This window comes from Alnus glutinosa, chromosome 7 (assembly GCF_958979055.1).
Source record: "Alnus glutinosa chromosome 7, dhAlnGlut1.1, whole genome shotgun sequence".
Classification (NCBI taxonomy): Eukaryota; Viridiplantae; Streptophyta; class Magnoliopsida; order Fagales; family Betulaceae; genus Alnus; species Alnus glutinosa.
The window spans coordinates 24,104,732-24,123,578 of NC_084892.1; the positions used below are offsets into that span (position 1 = coordinate 24,104,732).

General features: G+C 35.2%; 1 protein-coding gene across 1 annotated transcript; it reads right to left on the reverse strand.

The window, feature by feature from the left end:
• Positions 1-212: 212 nt before the first annotated feature.
• Positions 213-18,049, reverse strand: LOC133873351 (uncharacterized). Its single transcript, XM_062311068.1, has 3 exons — positions 17,495-18,049; positions 2,060-2,227; positions 213-1,953 (listed from the first exon to the last, which is right to left on the reverse strand). The coding sequence occupies exons 1-3, from the start codon at positions 18,047-18,049 to the stop codon at positions 235-237; spliced, it is 2,442 nt and encodes an 813-aa protein (XP_062167052.1). The 3' UTR covers positions 213-234.
• Positions 18,050-18,847: the final 798 nt, after the last annotated feature.

Below are 18,847 nucleotides of genomic sequence, written 5' to 3' on the forward strand. Positions count from 1 at the left end.
GTTATTTGTTATGGATGCTGGAGATGCACCCTGATAGGACATTTCTAACAGTTGGTCAATAGCTTGGGTTTTCTATATTTCTTGTCTTACATGTGGTTGCGTGATTGTAATAAGCAAACCTCAATCCTAAATGTTACTAGGTTGTGGTAGTGGTGGTGCTGGATTTATGATGAGGCAGTATACTTCTGAATGTTTCTTGGTGGTTTTAGTGCTAGATATGTTATGTGTGCTCTGTTATGTATGCAGAGCCTTAACTTTACAGGAAATTTCATACAGATTTATATGGCTTGAAGGATTCTCCCGTTTGACTAGTTCTTTTACTTCTTTCTCTGTCTTCATTGTTTCTTTCATCAGAGTATTGATGCTGAACCCTAGGCCACATAGACGAAGAACCATTTTGTTTTTGAGCTGGTCCTGACCTTCGCTGGTATAAATTTTATCAGCCACTTTCCTTGAATGTTGGAGAAAGGAGCTTACAATGTTCTCAATCTCTTCTTCAACCCTGAACACATTTGCATTTGTTGATTTTCCCAACTCAATGTCACGTGATGTGTTTTTCTTCTGCAATTCTTTTTCAAGTACTTCAAGAGACTTAATTGAAGTAACCTCTTCTAGGCATTTTAATTTAGAGCCAACTTCTTTGTTGAAAAGCTCTAAATCATTACTAATGTGTTCCTGGAGCTCCTCCAAAGCAATTCCAGCTCTCGATGATACTTGCGAGAGAAATTGTGTTGTATAGCTTGCAAAGAGTAAAAGATCCACCATTTTTAATAAGGATCCTTGGAGCTTCTTGTAAGAATCACCCGGGAAAGACAAGAACCAGAAATTTGGTTCCAACTCTGCTTCTGTGATCAGCTTCTCTAGTTCATTGACTTGGGCTCTTAGCTTCTTGTGCTTTTCTCTCAGTGCGGGAAAAATTGAAGAGCGCATATTCTGTTTGTCACGAAGAACCATGTCTTCGAAGCACCCTTGAAGTGCCCCAAAGCTTCTTGACAGTCTGGTTTTGGCCAGAGTTGCTGCTCGTATGTGGTGCACAAGTATTTCTACCATTATGAAACAAACTAACCCAATTGATGCCTCTGTGATTCTAGCAATTGCAAACTCGCTAGGAGGGCCATAATTTTCCCTACCCAATATCAACAATGCTCCTATAGCTGCTGAAAACCCACCGGCTTGACCGTACATCCGGCTATGCATCAGGAAACTGGTAAAGATGATCCAAGGAAGAAGAGGTAAAAACCGAAAAGCCACATATTTTTGAAAAATGAAGCAACAGAGGATTCCGAACACTGATCCCATTGCTGTCCCTTGTGCTCGAGCGTTGGCAAGTGCAAATGTCGCATGTCGTCCCGTTACAAAAGCAATGGCAATTGTGAGTCCCGCCCAGTATCCATTTTCTTTGGTATATATCAAACCAAAAAGCACGGCGAGACCTAAAGAAACTGAGCACTTGAATGCAAAGACCAAATTCTGGCAGGTTGGTCTTAAGTTCAGAAGGATCCGGGTCTTTTGGAAGATGCGCTTGGCTTGTTTTTCCGAATGACTCGATTCTTCAGTGTTGGTCTTCTCAGAGTCCATTTCCACAGCGCAATTAGGATTTTGGGCAACGAGTAAGTCATTTAAGAGTTCCATGCAATAGAAGAAGAATGAAGCTGGCAGAACTTCAGGGGTTATCAAAATGTTCCGATTGAAGTTTTCTGAAAAATTTACGGTTCTTTCTGTAGCTGTTGTCGCACCAAACGGCACCGAGCACTTGGCTTGCTCTAGTTTTCCTACTTGTTCTGTCAAACTTTGCAAGAGATTTCTGAGCTCTTCTTCACCTACGATGCTAACAGGGAAGGACTGGCAAGAAGTTAGTGCCATTTCCATCCCTCTTATTAGTATTTCCATTTTTTGCAACTTTTCTCCCAGGTCCATGCAATTGGCTCTTAGTCTCTCCCACAGTATGCCGTCCTGTTAGGAAGGAATTGACTTTAGCTATTTGAACAAGCAAAAGCTCCTAAGCGGAAAAGAAGCTAGGAAAGCTCAGCTAATCTGTTATATACTTATATTAGCTTACCATATTTTTTTGTATACTTTTAAGAAACTTAGCTCCTGCTTCAGAAAGGGACTTCGCTTGGGAGACCAAGTCAAGTGCAGCTGAGTTGTCCGGGGCGAAGAAGGCATCCGTTAAGTATTTTAACCTCTTCGAAGCATTTTCAGCGTATAATTGGCATGTTGTCCTCACCTGTAAATATAGAACCCTCATCATTTACCATGTACAATAAGCCACTACAAAAACACCTTCATTTTGACGCGTGTCTACAGTACCCGTTACTGTAGACACGCGTCCAAATTGACACGTGTCATTTTAGACAAGTGTCAATTTGTGAAGCCGTCCAAAATGGACACGTGTATGACATACACGTGTCCATTTGGACACGCATATGGAATACACGTGTCCATTTTGGACGCGTGTATATAGACACGCGTCCAATTGGACACGTGTATTCCATATGCGTGTCCAAATGGACACGTGTATTAATACACGTGTCAAAAATTTATTAATTCGCCAAATATATATTACAAAAAAAAATTCTGTGTTGTATTAATTATTTAAAAAAATAAAAAATAAAAAAAACTCCTTACATTATTAATCATACAAATCTAATCCAAAAATACGGTGTAGATTACCCTAACCTAATTTACATATTGTACTATATGCTATATGTAAATTTGTTGGTTGGAATTTATACTTTTTAGGTTCCTTATTTATATATATATAGTATACTATTAAGCACGTAAACCCTAACCTAATTTACATATTGTACTATATGCATAATTATACAAATTTGATGCTAAATATATAATTAAACTAAATAGTTTAAATTAGGGTTTAGTTTTGTACACCATCTACGTTTAGAAACAAAAAAAAAAAAAAATTAAACATAACAAAGTTAAAAAACCTATAATTAATACTATATATATAGATATGCATGCATGTAAACGGTTTAGAAACTATATACAGTAACCTTTTTATTTATGTCTATATATAGTAAATGCAATTATTTTTAGAGTTCTGCGCTACATAATGAATTAAATACTTATAGTTTAGTCCCTCGTAAATTTATGGCTATATATAGTACATACCCTTAGGGTTAGGGTTTATAGCATATAGTATATACACTTAGGGCTAGGGTTTATACCTATATATAGTATATATACTTAGGATTATGGTTTATCGATATATATAGTATATACACTTAGGGTTTGGGTTTTAGGGTTTATAGGTATATATAATATATACACTTAGGGCTATGTGTTATAATTTTATTGATTTTACGTTTAATGAATAATAATGTCAATATATTTTTCACGTGTCATTATTGTACACTTTTAAGTATATATATATATATGTTAAATCATGAGCAGTTCAAAATTAGATTGTTCCGATATATATATATAGTTATAGTTATAGTTATAGTACATTTACTTAGGGTTTAGTTTTATAGCTATATATATATATATATATATATATATATATATATATATATATGTATATATATATTATATACTTTTGGATAGAGGATTAGGGTTAGGGTTTATGACTAGATATAGTACGTACCCTCATGATTAGAGTTTATAGCTATATATAGTCTAGCACTTAGGGTTAGAGTTTAATTTTATGGTTAGGTTTTAGTTTTTATTTTTTATGGTTTTAGGTTTTAGTATAGTACGTACCCTTAAGGTTATAGTTTATAGCTATATATAGTATATACACTTAGAGTTATAGTTTAATTTTTTGGACCATTAAATTATTATTTTTTAAATAATATATTTATTTCTATATAATTATTTTTTATTATATATATAGATATATTTATTACTTTTTAAATTAAATACAATTTCTACTATGGGGGACGTGTATTTTAGGGTTAGGGTTTTTTGCTATATATAGTACATACAGTTAGGGTTATGGTTGTTTGCTATACAAAATACATACACTTATGATTAGGGTTTATATGATGAGTTATATATATATATATATATATATATGGTGTACTTATAAGTACGTAAACCCTAACCCTAAATTGACATATTGTACTATATGCATAATTAAACCAACTTTGTGAAGCATATATGTAGACCCAAAAAAAAATAATAATAATAATTAACATGAGTTCATGCAGTGCATGTACATGCAGTACATGCATTGCATGAACTTAGGGTTGCATGGGTTTATATAAAATAGATATAATATATATATATATATATATATATATATATATATATATATATATATATATATATATATATATATATATATATATTAAATATTAAATATATATAGCATGTGGAGACGTGTATTTATAAACACGTCTCCAACTGTTTGGCCGGATGCCGCGCGGGAATTCTCCCGCGCGCCACCTGGCCAAACATTATATATTATATACGTAAAACTAATTAATAATATAAATATATATTATATTATATAAATTATATACTTATATTTATATATAAGAAATGGGTAGCTTCCAGAGGAAGCTACCCATTTCTTCTCTCTCGCTCTCTCTCTCTCTCTCTCTCTCTCTCATTTCTTCTCTCTCTCTCTCTGTCTCTCCGGCGAGCTTAGCCGGCCGGTGTGGTGAGCTCCGGCGTCGTCACGTCTCCCTCTCACCGACTGTCTCTCTCTCACCGATTCCCTCTAGCTCTCTCGCTCTCTCTCTCTCTCTCTCTCTCTCTCTCTCTCTCTCTCTCTCTCTTTCTCTCTCTTTCTCTCTCTACTGGGACGTCCCTCCGGCAGGGGTTGGCTAGGCCGTCGGTTCCCTTTCCTCCGGTCCGGTCAGTGGCTCTCTCTCTCTCTCTCTCTGTTCAGTCGCCGGTGCTCTTAATATATATTGCAGATAAATTTAGTGTTATATATATATACATTTGCTAACTTTTTTTTCCTTTCTCCATAATGTATATCCGAATATGCAGGTATATATATAAAGAAGGAGCCCTAAATCCACAACCTACCGTCGACAGTGAGTAATTTCCCCTTAAATTTGTATTTCATTTTTTTTTTCAACATGTAAATGAAATACTGATTGAATATATATTGTAATAATTTTTATTGTAATAATTTGGACATTTGTTCTTGATTGATAATTGTAATAATTTTTGGACTGTGTTATATTTTATTTTTTCAATTTTGCTGAATCAGTGTAAGCTTAAATTACTATTTTTTTTTTTTTTTTTTGGGGGTTTTCTTGGAGTAGGTATTTCATTTTTGCTATAGTTTGTGTTTTTTTTTTTAACAATGCTGCATGTATTTTTGTGTTAGTACACATTTGATATTTAGAAATTGTGTAGGCGTTTGTATTTTTGTGTCATTTAGTGTTATATGTATTTTTATTTTTTTGAAAGCCATGTTCTTTTTTGCCATGTTGTGTTTTTTATGTTTTTAATTTTTCCTGTCCTAATTTTTTATTTGAGAGGTTATATATATATATATATATATATATATATATATATATATATATATATATATATATATATATATTTTGAATGTGTTATTATGGATTACAATGTTTTTTTGTTAGTCAAACAAAATCAAACAATGTCCGATATTAGTTTAACGTTATAAACCAACGATGACACTTTTGAAAATAATAAATGGGAACAACAAATAAAATGGGTTTGAATAAAAAAAGAAAAAAAATTAAAATTGACCGTCTACTTTTTAAGAAATACTTAAACTCCAACCCTAAACTTTATATCTTCAAATCATAACCATAAAACCAACACAATAATAAACCCTTAAATAAACTTTGAATCCTACACGTTCTTAAAAAAAACCCTTACCCTAAACTCTAAACCCTAAATCGTAAACCCTAAAAAAAAAATTCCTACACTTAAAAACCCTAACCCTAAACCCTAACAAACCCTAAACCCTAAAGCCTAAAAAAAAATATCCTACACTTTCTAAAAAAAGAAACCCTAACACTAAAAACAAAAGTCCTATCCTTAAACCCTAAACCCTAAACCCTAAAAAAAAAAATTATCCTACACTTTCTAAAAAAAGAAACCCTAACACTAAAAACAAAAATCCTAACCTTAAACCCTTAAAAAGAAAATTTCCTACACTTTCTAAAAAAAAAATTCCTAACACTAAAAACAAAAATCCTAACCTTAAACCCTAAACCCTAAGAAACTAAAACCCTAAACCCTAAACCCTAATCCTAGATCCTTTAAAAAAAAAAAAAATTCCTACATTTTCTATAACCAAACCCTAACCTTAAACCATAACGAACCCTATATCCTAAACCCTAACAAAAAAAAAAATCCTACACTTTCTAAATTTATACCCTAAACCCTAACAAACCCTAACCCTAAACCCTTTAAAAAAAAAAAATCCTACACTTTCTAAATTTATACCCTAACCCTAAACCCTTTAAAAAATAAAAAAAAATCCTACACTTTCTAAATTTATACCCTAACCCTAACAAACCCTAACCCTAAACCCTTTAAAAAAAAAAAAAATTCCTACACTTTCTAAATTTATACCCTAACCCTAACCCTAACAAACCCTAACCCTAAACCCTAACCCTAAACCCTTTAAAAAAAAAAAATCCTACACTTTCTAAATTTATACCCTAACCCTAACCCTAAACCCTAACCCTAACAAACCCTAACCCTAAACCCTAACAAACCCTAACCCTAAACCCTTTAAAAAAAAAAAAAAAATCCTACACTTTCTAAATTTATACCCTAACCCTAAACCCTTTAAAAAATAAAAAAAAATCCTACACTTTCTAAATTTATACCCTAACCCTAACCCTAAACCCTAACCCTAACAAACCCTAACCCTAAACCCTAACAAACCCTAACCCTAAACCCTTTTAAAAAAAAAAATCCTACACTTTCTAAATTTATACCCTAACCCTAACCCTAAACCCTAACCCTAACAAACCCTAACCCTAAACCCTAACAAACCCTAACCCTAAACCCTTTAAAAAAAAAAAAAATCCTACACTTTCTAAATTTATACCCTAACCCTAAACCCTTTAAATAATAAAAAAAAATCCTACACTTTCTAAATTTATACCCTAACCCTAACAAACCCTAACCCTAAACCCTAACAAACCCTAACCCTAAACCCTTTTAAAAAAAAAAAATCCTACACTTTCTAAATTTATAACCTAACCCTAACCCTAAACCCTAACCCTAACAAACCCTAACCCTAAACCCTAACAAACCCTAACCCTAAACCCTTTAAAAAAAAAAAATTCCTACACTTTCTAAATTTATACCCTAACCCTAACCCTAAACCCTAACCCTAAACCCTAAAAAAAAAAAAATAACCTAAACCCTCCTAAACCCTAACAAACCCTAACCCTAAACCCTAATCCCTTACAAACCCTAACCCTAAACCCTTAAGAAAAGAAAAAAAAAAAAACAAAATCCTACACTTTTTTTTTTTTTTTTAAAAAAAGCCTAACCATAAACCCTAACAAACCCTAACCCTAAACCCTTTAAATAATAATAAAAAATCCTACACTTTCTAAATTTATACCCTAACCCTAACAAACCCTAACCCTAAACCCTAACAAACCCTAACCCTAAACCCTTTAAAAAAAAAAAAATTCCTACACTTTCTAAATTTATAACCTAACCCTAACCCTAAACCCTAACCCTAACAAACCCTAACCCTAAACCCTAACAAACCCTAACCCTAAACCCTTTAAAAAAAAAAAAATCCTACACTTTCTAAATTTATACCCTAACCCTAACCCTAAACCCTAACCCTAACAAACCCTAACCCTAAACCCTAAAAAAAAAAAAAAAACCTAAACCCTCCTAAACCCTAACAAACCCTAACCCTAAACCCTAATCCCTTACAAACCCTAACCCTAAACCCTTAAGAAAAGAAAAGAAAAAAAACAAAATCCTACACTTTTTTTTTTTTAAAAAAAAAAAAAGCCTAACCATAAACCCTAACAAACCCTAACCCTAAACCCTTTAAAAAAAAAAAATCTTACACTTTCTAAATTTATACCCTAACCCTAACCCTAAACCCTAAAAAAAAAAAAAAAACCTAAACCCTCCTAAACCCTAACAAACCCTAACCCTAAACCCTAAACCCTAAACCCTTACAAACCCTAACCCTAAACCCTAAAAAACCATAAACCCTAAACCCTAAACTCTAACAAAAAAACTAAAACCCTAAACTCTAACCATAAACCCTTTAAAAGGGAAATAAATTCGTACACCCCATGTTGCGTGACATGCTCAACTTTTTTACACGTTTATTTGTTTGACGTATGATTTGTCTTGTCCTCTTAACCCTATACAGAGGAATATGGACAAGTCTTGGATGTCAGCACCTAGGGGTACGACAACGTATAACGACGGGTGTAGGGCGTTTGTGACATTTGCCGTTCGTAACTGTACGGCCGTCGATGGAAAAATTTACTCCTCATTCGCAGGGACGCCCTTCAGATTTGTAGATATTTTGTGTAATTAATTTTTATGTGTAAATATTTGCTTAGTTAACGAATACGTTATTAACTTATGATTTGTGTAATATTATTTTGTGTAGTTTTTCTGTAAAATCAATATTTTGTTATTTGTGGTCGAAAATAATAAAATTTGAAATAACTATTAAAATTATTATACCAAATAATTTTAAATAACCAATACCAAAACTAAATTGAAGAAAAAAAATCCAAATTGGGTTTTTTATTTAATTAAAATTTTAATTTAATTAATTAATCGTATTTTTAATTTAATTTAAAAATACAATTAAATAATTAAATTAAAATTTTATTTAAATGAAAAATTCGATTTGGATTTTTTTTAAAAAAATATAACCAATTTGACACGTGTATCTAAATACACGTGTCAAAACAAGTTGACACGTGTATTGAGATACACGTGTCAAATTTGACACGTGTATCTTAATACACGTGTCAAAGTGTTTTGACACGAGTATTTAAAATACTCGTGTCAAACGGTTTGACACGTGTATCTTAATACACGTGTCAAAACACTTTGACACGTGTATTAAGATACACGTGTCAAATTTGACACGTGTATCTCAATACACGTGTCAACTTGTACACTTAATGTCGTGCACATTTGACACGCGTCTTACGCGTGTCAAAGTGCACGTGTCTAAATGTTTGACACGTGTACAGCACTGTACACGTGTCAAAGTGCATACATTTTTGTAGTGAGCCAAGTCATATCCGATACTTTATTTGTACAGTTATTTGGCTGTCTACTGTCTAGGATGTCTAGAAGAACAGGTAAGGGGCGAGGAAGGGGTAAAAGCTTGAAGATAGATGATGAGGTAATATCTGAATCTGTGTTGGAAGATTTTGCTGGTAATGATGATGAGGAGGATATGGAATAAGTAGATGGTGAATTTGAAGAAGAATTGGAGAGTGGTGATGAGAGTGGAAGGCAGGGGATATAGTGGTAGAGAAGCTTTGATGAATGAAATACGTAGAGTATGTAATTTATAGATGAATGTGAAGCTGGAAGTACTTTGGGAATTAAAGAGAAGGATGGGGGGTTCAGAATGTTAAAGAAGTTTGGGAAAATGATAAAGCAGTGGGTAAAGAAAATGTGGAAAAAGAAGAAGAGATGGTGAAAATTTCTGAAGTATACAGGAAATCGATAAAAGGAGGAGAGAGAGGAACTGGGGAGAATACTAGTCACTAGAGAATACAAGAAGGGAAGGGAGATAATACTAGTACTAATCAAGATTAGAGAGGACTGTTTAAGATGAGAAAACGCAAGGGAAATTGCAATATTTTGAGCCAGTGAAAGATCAATGGGAAAATAGTAGTTAAACCTCCTGTAGAAGCAGTGGAAGGGGGTATTGCGAGATGGATACCGAGTTTGGTTGGACAGTTTCTGGATAAGCCTCTCCTTTTTTTTCCTGGTAAAGAAAGCTGTGGAAAGTATTTGGAGTCGGTATGGAAGGGTTGAAGTTTCTTCAATGGAAAATGGAATGTACATATTCAGATTCAATGATGAGAAAACTAGAGATGCAGTGTTAGAGGCAAATATTTGGCATATTGCTAAAAAGCCAGTAATTCTGATGCAATTATTGAACCTTAATTTATCTTCAATACCGATTTGCATAAAATTGATTCATTTGCCGGTGGAATTTTGGAACCCGACTTGTTTGAGTCTTGTGGCAAGTGGGATAGGAAAACCATTATATGCAGACTTTTTTGACTGAAGAAAATATGAAACTGGGGGTATGCGAGAATTCTAGTTGAAGTGAATGTAGACTCAGAATTTCCTAAGACTGTAGAGCTGTATGGAGGGATTAATCAGAAAGTGGTTCAAGCTAGAGCTTGGTTTGAACAAGCACATAGAGAGGTAAGGTTCTCTCTACTCTTGGAAATACTGAATGTATGAACAAAGAAAAAGAGTGTCTACATGAATACATTGACCTATCTTTGGAATGAAAAGTAGCAATGCACCAAGGCCAGATGGATTCTCTGCAGGTTTTTTCCAAAAAGCTTGGCCAATTGTTGGGGAGGATGTCATTACAGTAATTAAATCATTTTTTAGATCAGGTAGACTTCTCAAATAGGTAAATGCAACAATAATTACTCTTGTACCTAAAAAGCTACATCCCTTTTCGATGGGTGAGTTTAGAGCATGTTTGAGATTGCGCTAAGGAGATTAAAAAGTGTTTTTAGTACATAAAAAGTTGTGCCAAACAAAAATGGGTTCGTCTGGAATTTTTTTTTAATTTTTAATTTTTTACTTTTTAAGCTTAAAATTACAGTTTGGGGGAATCTTAAAAATGATGTTTTTTCTCGAAAGCTCTTTTAGACTTTTTCTATAGACAAAAACTATATCTCCCAATGCAGTTCCAAACATGCTTTTAGACCTATATCTTGTTGCAATGTGGTGCATAAGTTTATTATCAAGATCTTAGCAAATCGGCATCTTCCTTGTTTGGATGAGATTATAAGTCCTAATCAAACTGCAATTATACCAAATAAAAGTATATGAGAATGTATTGCTGGCTCAAGAAGTAGTGAAAGCTTATCATAAAAGGGAAGGTCAAGCTAGATGTACTATCAAAGTTGATTCAACGAAGGCATATGATTCAGTGGACTAGGAGTTTATTCTTCAACGCTTAACAAGTTTTGGGGCTCCTAAATAAGGTGAGTTCGAGATTGCATCATTACACCAAGATTTTTTTTGTCTTTGAATAGTATTCTTGATTAGAGTTGGCAATTTTTGACATGACCGGTGAACCAGACATGAACACGACACGAAAATACAGAATTTGAGTTTGACATTATCAATTTCGGGTTATAATCGGGTTGACCCGATTATGACTCGTTTCTAATCATGTCTGGCGGGTTAACCGGCTAGACACGATTATAACACGATTAATATATATATATATATATATATAAGTCACTTTAGGTCCTACCGTGACCATCCAAGCCGCGCCCATGGGTCCAACCAATCGTCCAAAACCCTAGCCGCATCTTCTTTTCACTTCACCGTCTTCACATGCAACAAGCAGTAAGCACGCCTCCTTCTTCGTAAGACAGGTAAAGAGTTGATGACCTTCTTTGATTTTCTCCCTTCTCCAGCCAGATTGTCAGATTCTTCTCTTTGGGGCTTTTTCGGTTTTCCCGATCTTGAGCCTTTCGGTGTTGGGACTGATCTTGGTGCGGACTTTGGTTTTGGTTCTGGTCGTCGGAGCTTTTACTTGTTTTTCGTACAAAAAGAGGTTGATTTGCAAGAGTTTTGGTTAAAGAACAAAAAAAGCATTACAATCGAAAGAAGCATGAAAATTTTGAAAGCTGAGAGCTTTCACCCGATGGTGAAAAAGGTTAAAGCTTTTACCTGTTTTGTGTATTGAAAGAGGTTGATCTGCAAGAGTTTTGGTTGGCGCTTGAGAATCTATGATTGTGAAGAGTTGGTCACAGAGGAAGTCTTAAGAGAGTAGGGAGTGAGCACAAGAATGAGACGAAGAGTGGGGTATAAGTAGAGTCAGGAGGCTCTGTCTCAGGCCACCAAGTTTCGCGGCGATGCGGCGGTGGTGGACGCGTGGTTCGCGGTGGCAGAGGTAGAGGTGGGTTCTGAAGGGGGCAAACAGCAAAGGACGAGAGAGTAGAAAAAGCACGGAAAAGAGGGGCACCATGATTTGCAAACTTTGGTTTTGGTTTTGGTCATCGGAGCCGGAGGCCTGAGCTCTTCGGCCCTGCTGCTGCTCTACCTCGTGGCCTGTGGGAGTCGGGGTGGGCAACTAAACGGTTCGTGTCGGGTAACCCGAGTAATAAGCGGGTCGCGTTCGGGTTACAGGTTTAGACCTGATTATTAATTTGGGTCGGGTTCGTGTATACCTGTTTATGAAATCGGGTCAGTCGGGTTGACCCGAATTTAACTCGTTTACCCGAATTTCCAAGCCTACTCTTAATGGATATTTTGAAGGGGGAATGGGATTAAGGCAAAGAGATTAACCGGTTGCGATTGCGGTTATTGAAATGGGAATAATTGGATATTCTAGTTGTGGTTACGGTTATGACCAAATAATTGCAACTACAACTGATTGTACACTCTAGTTGTTATTCTGTGCGGTAAATTTTTTTTTTTTTTTTGGTACAAATCATTAAAAAAGTGCTTTATGAGTTTGCTCAGGAGTAACTTTTACTGCTCAGGAGTGTCTCAGTTGATGAAAAAGCAGTTAACTAATTGTCTAAAAATGAAAGAAAGGAAGCCACTAGTTAAATCTAGGAGTTCCTTTGATTTTGAAGAAGTAGTCTGCTGCAAATTGTTCACTGCCCTTGGATAGAATCATAGGAATGATAGATTTTTGGATTTCAAAGAAATCTTTAATTTGCCGGTAGATTGCAGCTTCTGATCTCATTTGTTCTTCATAGCATACAAGTTTATTGGTCTAGTATATTCATTAAAGAAAATGATTAGATTAATAAAACAGAAGTTCAATCGGTTCTTATATGGAAGGGAAGATTACTTAACAAAAGCAAAAGTGGTTTGGGAAATGATTTGTGTACCTAAAAAGGAAGGATGGTTGGGGCTTAAAAGAGTTGAAGATTGGAATGAGGCAGCTATCATGAGGCACATTTGGAGTCTGTGCACTAGAGCTGGATCTCTTTGAGTGGCTTGGGTGAAAGAGAATTTACTAAGGGGAGATGCTTTTGGCAAGTAAAAATTTCTCAGAACTAAACAAGGATCTGGAGGAAGATTTTAGTTAAAACTGCAAGATATTACAAGGAATTAAGTTTATTAAATTTGCGATGGGAGATGGCAAGACCATTCATTTATGGCTGGATTGGTGGCACCCTGATGGTATTCTATATGAATAATATGGGCATATGGTAGTGTATGATGCTCGAAGTAAGGTAGATGCCAAGTTATCGAGCGTATTAAAAGGAAAAGATTGGGATTGGGAACCATCTAGATCATAAGACTTGGTCAGCATCCAAAACAATCTGCCAATGGGGAAAATTGGAGAAAGGGATAAGCCTAATGGGTTGATTTCGACAAAAAAACGAACGGCTGCAATTCATTCCAAGCAACCAGAAGTTAATTGGTGGGAATTAATTTGGTTTTCACTTGCAATTCCTAAGCAAGCATTTGTTTTGTGGCCGGCTATGAAGAACAGCTTAACTATGGGAGAAAGGATACTGAAATGGGGATATGAGCAAGTTGTTAGTTGTGCAGTATGGAAGGAATGATCCACCTACAGAATGGGTTACGAGAGTGGAAAAAGAAGAGCTTAAGAGCAAATGTGTGTGATTTGGTTTGTAGTGTAGCAGTCTACAGTATATGGAGGCAGAGGAACGACATAAAGCATTGGAACCAGCCAAGAACAGAGGAAAAAAAAATACTTCAAAACATTGTATGGGAAGTAAGAACAAGGTCTTGGTGAAAGAGATATTCAAGAAGAATAATGAGAACTTGGCCTTTTTGTTGTAATTGGGGTATACCTGTAAAGATAATGTCTAATTAGGAAGTTACGAGTGAGATGCTATTGAGTAGCATAAAGTTTTTCAAAGTTGGAGAGTTTTGTATGACACTCCATCTATTGGGGCTTTTTTTAAGTGAATGTGGATGGGACTTACTGTATGAAATTGTAGAGGATAGCTTATTACAAATGATGGACCCAAGTTATGTCCTTGGGCCTCTTTAGAAAGCTCGTCCTGAAGGATGATTAGTCCAAGCCTACACGGGCTCAACCCATCTCAATGGCTGCACCAAACGAACAGTACAACAGTGAGACAGTGAGGCACATGACACGCGAGTTCTATTACCTGAAAAAAGGAAGGGGATACTGTGTTTGTGTACTTTTAGGAAGGCCCAATTGCATTAAATGTTCTTCTCATCTCCTTCATGGAGGAAACGGATCCTCTCCACTTCAAGTATTCCCTTCATGGAAGAAGCAATTTGGGCATTAAATGTTTTCCTTATCTTCTTGTTGGAGGAACAAGTTGGCATTAAATGATGGATGACCTGCAACAAGAGAAGGTGATCGGGACATCCCTATCAGAGTCGGTGAGCTACCACCAAAAATCCGTAATATACCATCAAGCCAGGGGACGACACTTGGGCTAAACTATACGAGGACTACACGCCCACTCGGAAGGGGAGGTATCAATATAAACAAGGAGGTAAGTCTCTCATATATCAGATTTCTTTGAGTTTTTAATGGCTTAAATATTAGAAGTATTTCCTATTGGCTCACTAGACCTTTCTTTCTTTTCTAAGCTTTTGTAGATGAGAAATGATCTCTACACTCATTTCTCACAACAGTTCTACAACAAATTGACGTGGCTGGTAATATTTTATTATTTTTTTTGTTTTGTTTTTATAAAAAAATAATAAAATATTACTAACCACGTCAGCTTATTGTGAGACTGTTGTAATAAATGAGTGTAGGGATAATTTCTCGTAGTGAACGTATCATTAAAACGGTTGCAGTACTGGAAAAGGTGTTCAATTCGTGGTAGAGTTGGCGGGAGAGATGGGATTTTGGTGGAGAGGGTGGGGCCCACTGGCAGAGCACATAACGCGCGCTTTGTTAATTCTCTCCGTTAGTTCCGTTAGAAAAGGACGGCGTCGCTTTGTGGTTTCAATTAACGCCGTCCATTTAGAATTAGTTGAGATTTCCCGTTTAATTACCCTCCACTTGATGCAAGCAGCCGGATGCTTATCTAGCTTTGAACCATTATTCAAGAATCGCATGATGTTCAGATCCCCTAAAAGACTCATGTAACAACTCAAGAAAACTCTCTCCCTCATTGGTCGGAGTGGCAGACGTACGAAGGTTGGAATTTCTATCTTGAGCATCCCTAGCTAGTGAATTAATTCTTTATTCCTTTAATTAAATTTTGGTTAAAAGATTCATATTTTTTTTAGTTTAATTTACAACTTTACAAAAGTATTACACAATAAACTCTCTTAATCTCACGCTATCCTATTTAAATATAATTTTTATTCTACCTTTATTCTTTTTATTCTCAAAATTACCCCACAAATCGAGAAAGAGTGAGAAAATGAGAGAGATAAAAAATGAAAATAAAAATGTTTGAAAATAAGATAGAGATGAAAATTGTTTCTTCTATGGAGTACAAATCTGACAAATATTATAATAAAAAATAAAAAATAAAGTTTGATAGATAATAGATTTTAATCAAAATTTGAGATCTCAGTCGAAATGCGTATACATAAAGTGAGTGCCTAATTGATCGAAGGTGGCACAAGCATGAAGATCATAGTGCTATCTCCTTTTGTTTAATTAATTGTTCTGTCAGTTGACCCATTCCTCACCGCCCCTTTTCCCTTCCTAAAAAGCCTACAGCCGTACAAGCACAATTAAGTAGGCTTTTCTCATCCGATTCAATATGCTAGTACAAATGGAAGTACAAATGGAGTAATTATAATTGTTTCTTAACTACGTAATTATTTTTTAAAGCAGTTATAAATAATTGCTAATCAATTAGAGCGAAGCAATTAGAAGTTTTAGGGATAGAAGTAAGCGGTTAATAACCTCTAACCGCTCTAAAATTTTTATTCTCTTTGATAGCAAGCAAAGATTATACTTGATATTACAATTTCTAATCAATATCTTAAAATTTGCAAAATGTTCAAATTACTACCTTTAAGCCTCTAAATCAAAGATTTCGGTTCCTAATTCAATTTTTTCCAAGGTCCTACAATTCATCTTTAAGGTAAAGAATTAAGGGGGTTTGATGGAAATATCATTGGCCAAATGGGTATTTGAATCCGACAATGACTCTTTCGATTACTAATTTGATAAATTTTTTTTTTTATTTATTTATTTTAAATAAGCCCAAAAACCGGCCCAAAAGTTCACATATAAAAAACGGTTATCAACGGCCGGTTATAAACTGTTAATCGCCTAAGCGGAGCGGTTGCGATTCTTAAAATTTAATAACCGTATTAAGTGGTTGCAGTAAGCAGTTATGGCCAATAACTGCTAACTGGCTATGACCACTAATCACAACTACTTGTACATTGATCCCTACTATTCAACCAGTCAGACATAGTTGGTGTTTTTGAATTACTTATGTTGGAAATAATTCCACTAAGATCGGCCTATCTAAAGAATTATGGACCTTTAGGTCTGTATCGGCCTAAGGAGAATTGGCAGCCGTAAAATTGAGGCAGTAGGAATCCTGGGTAGTCCTATCCCGAGAGAGAAACACCAAGTAGTCATCTATGTAAAAGCTATTCCCGATAATACGCGATAGGAGGTATATCTTGATTGAGTCCCGGATATGCAGACATTCTGAGACCGAGAGTCAACTTAGTCAGTCAAGGCTTCGGAAAAGTATGTCCCGAGGACTCATGTATCAACCTCATCTTAGGAAATTCGGATTAGAATCCTACTTCAAGTTAAATTAAGGTAGGAGTAACAATCCAAATATCTTGGGATCGTACCCAGTTCCTAGAAATCCGGGATTAAAACTAATCTTGTATTTGTTGCCAGAAATCTAGTTTTGAGATTGTTAAGGAAAAAATCTCGATTTGAAAGGTAGAGGATTTTGAGTCTAGTCTAGACTTTGACGGTGCTCCTAGGCTAAAGAACGCAAAACCCTAACACAGTAAGAGTTCTCATCATTCAGTCTATAAATAGGCCCATACTCCAAGTATAAAAGAAAGAACGATTATTTTATATATTAAACATACTTTTCTCTTAGAAGCTAATTTTGACATCGGAGTAAAACCTTCAGAAATGCCTCTTAATTTTAGTTGTTTTGCAGTGATCGTAGGAGCATTAAGAACATTAAAGAATGTGTAGTTCACTACCGTATCGAAAATTGTCCAACCAACTTATATTGTAGCTTAATTAATTAGCAGGAAAATCATTTTTGCACAACTCTTATACAACTCAAGAGTTATTTAAGAATTGTACATTTGAATTGTGCAACAAACGGATCCTTAATTAGCAATACTCAAGAGAAAATAAAAGGCATAATACTAATTAATTAGTTACCTCACTGTAGGCTAGCCGAGGGTATGGAAATAACATAGCTAGCACAGAAGCCAAGGCTCCGAGGGCCGTACTTGCTGCCACATGAATGAGGTGCTCAATCACTCCAGTTTGTGCACCATGGTTTACTAACCCCACGTACACGATCACAATCTGCCCAAACGCTATTCTTTTAGACATCAAGCTTGTCGACTCCGGCAATGCCACCACAAAAGCACTGACAGCCGCAGCCGCCGCGGATAGGCTGTTACTGTTCGCAAACCGGGCAGGCCCGACCAGCCACAAGCTCAGCGCCGAGAGGATCATAACCTCAGCTATAGCGTAGAGAGCACGCCAGAAACCTCTTAGGGTTTCCCCAAGTGTCGCGTCCGACACGATCAGGACAGTTGTTAAGTAAGAGAAAGCTGGATATCGTAGTAACCGTCGGAGAGTAGCCGGACCGTAGAGGGTGGTGCAGCCCACTATGGAGCAGGCGAGAAAGGTCCTTAAAGCCGAGCCTAGCCGCACGCGCCACAGTAAAAGGGTTGGGTTCTTTGTGTTTGTTGTTACTCTCTGCATTTATTGGCAACAAAGGGAACCGTTTAATGGGGTTTTTTTTGTATTTTTTTTGTGTTGCAATCATCAAACGAAGAGCTGGGAAAAGGATTTATAAGGAGAGAAAAGACGTCTTGGCATGGTCTTTTATGGCAGAGAACCAGCTTCCGTCCTGGAGAATAATGTTAAATCAACACATTTTTTTTTTTTTAAAGAATATGTAAATTTAATCAAATTTTAACGCTTTTTTATTTTTTATAAGTGTAAAAGATTAAACTGATAGGAAAATGTAAATTAAATTATTTATTCATACTTTAACAAATAATTAAGTTATGTTTGGCATACGAAATGATTATTATATTAATAATAATAATAAAGAATAACTTCTATATAAAGAATGAAAGAAAGTAAAATGTTAATAATGCTATTTTATTATACATTCTATTCTTAATAAAAATTTTTTTTTTAATGGAATAGTCATTATATGTTGCGTATTAATCGTAGCCATTATATGCCAGGTGCACAAACATTGATTAGGGACTAATTAACGATGTTAAGAAGGTTTAGTGTGGTACGTCCCTGGGTATCAATTGTTTTTCATTGTATCAGATTTCAGGGTTGTGGGATTAATTAGCGATTGGATATTACATTATAAGGCTAGTATGAAGGCATCATTATGGTAAAAGAATGGAGGTTAGAAAGCATTTTTACTTTTTAGTATATTAGAATAACTAACAGTAAAATTATTGGACCAAAGCCTTGAAAGTCATTCACAATTGATGGTGCTGACAATTCGTATGATAATATTTTTTATATGGTTTT

What these genes read in the sequence shown, in the direction of transcription:
- LOC133873351 (XM_062311068.1), bottom strand. Translation starts at nt 18,049, where the DNA reads ATGCAGAGAGTAACAACAAACACAAAGAACCCAACCCTTTTACTGTGG. An exon ending in CTCGGCTAGCCTACAGTGAG is followed by an intron (nt 2,228 to 17,494) that starts GTAACTAATTAA and finishes CTATATTTACAG; the next exon opens with GTGAGGACAACATGCCAATT. An exon ending in AAAGTATACAAAAAAATATG is followed by an intron (nt 1,954 to 2,059) that starts GTAAGCTAATAT and finishes CCTTCCTAACAG; the next exon opens with GACGGCATACTGTGGGAGAG.